The 6,602-nt window shown below is 30.8% G+C and overlaps 1 protein-coding gene across 1 annotated transcript; it reads right to left on the bottom strand.

Annotated features, from left to right (window-relative positions):
• Positions 1-729: 729 nt before the first annotated feature.
• LOC144999430 (glucan endo-1,3-beta-glucosidase-like) lies at positions 730-5,221 on the bottom strand. The gene is made up of 2 exons (XM_078958708.1): positions 5,167-5,221; positions 730-1,682 (listed from the first exon to the last, which is right to left on the bottom strand). The coding sequence occupies exons 1-2, from the start codon at positions 5,219-5,221 to the stop codon at positions 730-732; spliced, it is 1,008 nt and encodes a 335-aa protein (XP_078814834.1).
• Positions 5,222-6,602: the final 1,381 nt, after the last annotated feature.

The raw sequence follows: 6,602 nt of genomic DNA, 5'->3' as shown, positions 1-6,602 counted from the left end.
ACATTGTTAGTACCGAACCCTAATCTACTGTATCAAGTCGGGGTTCGGGGACTAATCTGGTTTTTCTGAAAGATGCAAAATGTTCTTATTTTTCCGTTGAATTGATAAATACGGGAAAATAACGACTCCTTTGGAACACAGAAAATCAGGAAACGCTTCCTTCTTCATCTTCTTCTAAAATTGATTCTGATTTTGTGCCTAAAATCAGAATTGCTGCATCAGGAATTATCCTAAGTTTGGATTTCGTGATACCTAAGACATATAGGGTCGAAATATCAAACAAGGAAAGTGATTACACGATTTCTATTTTGTTATCCAGATTTCCATAACCCTATTTCAATATTTCCAACATTATCTATGTTGAACCAAAATACATTTACTTGTGATTGGAAAGTGATACTTCAATGGTGCAAAGTGTACTGATCCAATTGTTTTGCGTTATTGTGTACATGGAGTGATGATACTTTAAATAGTTGGTTTCTATTTAAAGTATTAAAAAATAATATATGTCACAGGAGAGCAATGATTAGTTTAGAGGAGTAATTTCTTATAGGATTGAAGGCCATTGATGTTTCATAAAGTTGACTTCCATTCGAAGCTTAAAATAGTAAGTTTTGTTGTTTCCTCAATAATACGGGTAATGTACAATCGAGGAAACAAAAGCTTTTATTCCATGATTTATTTATTACTTAAATTACCGAAATTCCATTACACTATGGATTTTGGTAATCAGAAGCTTAGTTCATACTTGGATCCTTGATCGGGGAAGAAAAGCCCAAAATGCCTCTCATACTCATCTCCTTCGTTCGAATTCTCATTAAACATTGCAAACAAACACGTTTCTATACTGTTTTCAGGCCTTGCCAGTGTCCCATTATCCTCTTTCACATGTTCAACCGACTTCTGATAATAAGTTGCTACGTTTTCCGGTGTCGCTACCCGATGACCATACGGCGCCCATCCACTCTCCGACACAACAATATTCAAATCGCCTCCACCAAGGCGTGTTTGAGCTGCATTGTAAGCATCTAACATGGCGTCGAAAAGGTTAGAGTACACCAAACCATTATCGTTCACAAGTGGACCCGATGTAAACAGTGAATACGGGAGACTAATGTTAGGGTTATCACGACAAGCAAAATAGGGGTAAATGTTAGCAAGCATCGACAAATTGTTTTTACGTAGAAATCTGATAATCGGCTCGATAAAGCTCTTCACATTGTCATGAAACTCGCCAACGCTTGGCGGATAGGTATTCGATAGGAGACCAGTATAGGTTGCTGTCGAGACCTTGATTTGGTCAGCTAATCCAGCGTCTACAATTGCTTGGTGAACATTTCGCATCGCCTCAAGTACGAAATTGACAAATCGACTGTTACCATTATTTGGATCGATTTTGTTTCCGACGGTGATGTACCGGAATTTAACATCGAGGTAGTTTTGGATGTTGTTTTCAGCTAAAGTTCTTGCAGCGGATGGATCTGTGAGGGATTGAAGATCGCTATTTGGAACGTCAAGTAAGAGTTCGATGTTGGTTCCCTGTAGGGCTTGAAGAGTGTTTGGATTTGGATCGTAAAGTCGCATTCTGGTTATGTCGTTGCTTTGGTAGAGGTCTACCACCTCTTGTTCGGAGGGCAAATCATCGCCGAGCCGGCCGTAGCATATTCCGACGGATGCTGCATCTATTTTGCATCAAGTAAAAACAAGGGATAATGACTTGAAAAGGTAACAGACTTTCGACTTTGTTCACATTTAGTCACTAAACTTTCTTTCATTATTTATTTGGCACTGAACTATTAAAACTGTTCACATTTTACCCTTATGACCGGTAACAGCCCGTCATAAGGGTAAAATGTGAACGGTTTTCAATAGTTCAGTGACAAACAGATAATGAAAAAAGTTTAGTGACTAAATGTGAACAAAGTTGAAAGTTCGTTTCTCTCTAAAAAAGTTCAATGACTAAATGTGAACAAACTTCCTCTTTGTTGTATGTTTCAGCAACTTTTTTTTTTGTTAAATTCTAACAATATTTGTTGAAAAAGAAATCTATGAAATAAAAAAACAAAAACCCAAAAAATATATTAAAAATAAACGAAAAACTGAAACCGAAATAAAAACCAATGGTTTGGTATATTCCAAAATAAAAAATCAAAACTTTCAATCTGGTTTTGGTTTAACAAAAAAAAAAAAAAAATGAACCATTATCACCCATAACTATTAAGCAATTGTGTTTCATTGTCATAAATTACGTTGTGTTCTGAAAAAAAAAATAAAAACCTTATTTCTTTAAATAGTTATTTAAATATGAATTGTTTTTTTTTTTCTTAATCCTTTTAAAATTATTAGTGATTTTTTTGAAAGAAAAAAAAATAGCACCGTTTTAATTGTTGAATATGTATTTATTTTCTTTCTAAAAACAATATTTTTGTAAATGTAATATGGATGGGGTGGTTTGGACGTAACACTTTATAAAACATGTTAATGGTTTTACTTAACTATATATGTCTAGTTAACTAATCATAAATTTCAGTAATTATTTAATTTTAAAAATATATATATAATCTCAAATATAAATCAATTGTCCATGTAAATTAAAATATCTAAATTGTAAACAACTTGACTTTCTTTTTCAATATCCTTTTTAATAGTAAATATATTAATATGATGTATGTCTATATATATATATATATATATATATATATATATATATATATATATATATATATATATATATATATATATATAAATGTATCAATGTATGTATGTATTCATTTATAAACAACGTATATGGTTTAATGTATGTCAATTTATATGTTGCATAATTTTATAACACAAATTCATACATATAATATTAGGACAATTTTTATACATATAATATTGCATAGTTTTTTAACATAAAACTTATACATATAATATTGGTTTCCTTTTTTTGTTTTTTAAAACATTTTTCAGTTTTTTTTTTCCATAGATTTATTCATCAACAAATGTTGTTAAAACTTAACAAAAATACATAATTTGCTAAACCTTAATACAAGAGGAAAGTTTGTTCACATTTAGTTATTGGACTTTTTTTAGAGGGAAACGAAATTTCAACTTTGTTCACATTTAGTTACTAAACTTTTTTTCATTATCTATTTGTCACTAAACTATTAAAATTGTTTACATTTTACCCTTATGATCGGTTGTTACCAGTCTAAGGGTAAAATGTGAACATTTTCAATAGTTCAGTGATAAATAGACAATGAAAAAAAAATTCAGTGATAAAATATGAATAAAATCGAAAATCCATTAGCCTTTCAGGTTATTATCCCAAAAAACAATCAGATGATAAAAAGTAAAAACCCGTATACATGTGTAAACTGGTAAGAGATCAACTTTATTAAATAAAATAGTAAAAAAAACGATTAAAAATCAAAAGGTTATTACAACTATTTCCTTGCATAAAAAAATAACATGTGATTGTATAAATATTCCTTTTAATCCTTATAAAAACAAATCATTAAAATGATATAAGATGTTTTCATTTTTTTTCATATATAAATGAATAAGTGGTGTGTAAGAAGAAAAAGATACTAACGATAAAAACGAATTAAATTATATGATATCTAACAGAATTAAACCATAGAATTCATTCTCGTAAAAAAAACACCCCTAAACGAGTAAACGATGCGATTATACATGTCAAGCGATCATATATCATCCGGGGTAGTGACCTTAGAATTCAAATTTTTATTTGGATATTCTTTGGACGATTAGAATTAAAAAAAAAAAAAAAAACCATAATTTTATGCATAAAAACGTTTAGAATCCATAAATATTAATTTTAGAACAAGAAAGAAAAACTAATGTTTTTAAAAATTATTTAATGTGTTGATGTTTATAAAAATCAAAACTAACAAATAACCGTAAGTCTGGATTATATATTTTCTTTTTGACTCATTATATGAATCACTTGGTAATGTATTTTTGTGATATTTTTCAACAACAGTCGTATTTATTTACTATAAGTTTCTCTTATAAAATAAAACTGTACATATACACATCAATATCGACATGTTTCTATGTATTTTTTATATTTTATATAAATTTAAAAAAAATCCTTGTGTATCTTAAGAGATCGTAATTTGTTTCTATTCTCTATAATTTTAAAAATAATAAAATTGATTATAAATAAAAAATAATAATGAAATGTTCGCCAGATCGGATTTCTTATAATCTAATAAAAACTCAAATTATCAAGTTGTGTATGTTGATTAGGGGATCGAACCGGACATGGACCTAGACTCGGAAAGCTTCAACAGGTCCAGTCCAAAATCCACTAATTTTTGTCAAACCGGTTCGATCTAAGAGTCGGTCCGGTTCGTTTCAGTCCAGATGCCCACCCTACCGTTATTATAGATATACTAATTTTTGGTAGGACTTCAACGAGTTATATTGTATATACCTAAAGTTGTACCAGTCTAACGAGTACAAGAACCAAAAAAAACCTGAACCTAGTAAGACTCAATAATTTCAGTCTAAGGTCCACCAAGTTATGTCAAAACCGGTCTGATCCGGTCCGGTTTGGTCATAATGCTCACACTGTTGATGAGTGACATAAAAAAACCTGAACCTAGTAAGACTCAACTGTTCAAACCGTATTTAAACCGCACAAACCGCCTGCACTAAACCACACCTCACAACACGATTCAAGGTTTCCGTGGTACGGTTTGCGGTTTCTAAAATTCTTAAACCACATATACGGTACGATTTGTGGTTTTACCTATAAACCGCACCACACACACCCCTATTTGTTACACCGGGGTCCTCAGACATTAAAACTAACACTTTCGTTGTTGTATTTTTAAATAGATAAAAATTACACGGTTGGCCCCTATGGTTTGCTAAAACAGGTTGTTTGAGTACAACTATCAAATTGTCTATACGATTGGTCCTTGTGATTTTACTTTTGCTATAGTTGGTCCTTATTGCATATACAATGACTTTCTACCATTTTAAATTACTTTTATATTTTTTGAATATATTTTATTTATTTGTAGATTGATAAAACTTCTCTCCCTCCCAACCGTATTACATGACTTATAATCATAAATAACATTGGTCTTATGGTTAAAAAATAAATAAAAAATATAAAAAGAATTAATTACGACAGAGAAAGAGAGATACGAGTGAATATGAGAAATTTTATGAGCAAGCCAAGTAGTAAGAGCTGTGTTGCCATAAGTTCAGTTTATGGAATTTGTCTTCACATCTAACCATATATATAGTGAGTAGTGACGGATCTTGAGAGGGGTGGACGTCTTTCATTTTATCTTTTCATTTTCTTTTGTAATACAAAATAAAAATATGTTGTTATTACAAACATATCAATAATTTTTTGTTTAATTTTTATTACATTTAACAAAAAAAAATATATTATAAAGTTATAAAAGAAACTACATTCCTATTTACTCAAACTAAAAATGATAATCGACTTGTAAGTATCATGTCTTTTACATAGAATTTACATATGCTTCAAAGTACTTTAAGATTTTTTTTAACGACTGAATTTGATAAAAAGACACTAACTAGGAGCTAGTACAAAACAAAAACAGTTACATCCAAATGTTCATAATAGGGTTATGAAGCCATTGATTCCAGTTAATATGAAATTTATGCTTCCTATTTGAAACCAGAAAAAAAAAAATTCTGACACAATATCATCAAAAATCTTTTTCAAGCATAGTCTCAAGTTGACAAAAACACATTTGTTCCTAAAATTCCATAGCACCCACCAAGTCGTAGAAATCATGTCATCGAGAACTTGTTTCTTAGACATGGACCGATGGGTTGCATCCAAGAAAGTTGGATAATCTCCGACGAAAGGAATACAAGAAACATTCACATCCCATCATTGGCCGATTTTTATAAAGACATATTTAGCAACATGGCAATGTAAAAGCATATGATTAACTGTTTCAACATAGTTCCCACAGGAAAGGCAAATGGTAGCATCAATGTCGATCCCCCTGTTATATATATTTTGTCTAGTAGGAAGACTATCCAGAAACACTATCCGATTAAAAATACTAATTTTAATCGGGATGAATTTGTTCCATCTAGTTTGCATCGTGTCGATCAGAAAGCTATAATCATTAATAAACATAAGAGTATATTTCACCAAAAACTCCACTCTTGCATTATTCCAAAGCCACCTGTCACGATCATTAGAAATAGTAACGTGACTAAGAATTTGATACATACCCGAGCATTGCGAAAGCTCGGTTCCGCCTCTAAGATCATGTCGTCATCTCCACTTCCAAGCTTCATGCTCGCGTCATTCGACAATAAGGCAATCAATATCAATATCCAAAGCCTTCAGTTTAGGAAACGCTTGTTGTATATTCTTATCTCCCACCCAAACATTTTTCTAGAAAAAATGTTAAATCACCCTTACCTATTGTTTTTTGTAAGGTGTTAAAACGGATAATTTGTTTCTCGTAGAGCTTAAAAAAAGAAGTAACAATGTTGGACCACAGTAAAGATTTTACATATGCTTCAAATTATTTTAAGATGGATGGAATAGAGGGAAATTGAAGACGGGCTATTGTACTTCATAGTTG

The sequence above is a fragment of the Lactuca saligna genome, chromosome 1 (genome assembly GCF_052625555.1).
Source record: "Lactuca saligna cultivar CGN05327 chromosome 1, ASM5262555v1, whole genome shotgun sequence".
In the NCBI taxonomy this organism is placed as follows: Eukaryota; Viridiplantae; Streptophyta; class Magnoliopsida; order Asterales; family Asteraceae; genus Lactuca; species Lactuca saligna.
This window is presented reverse-complemented; position numbering and strand designations above follow the sequence as displayed.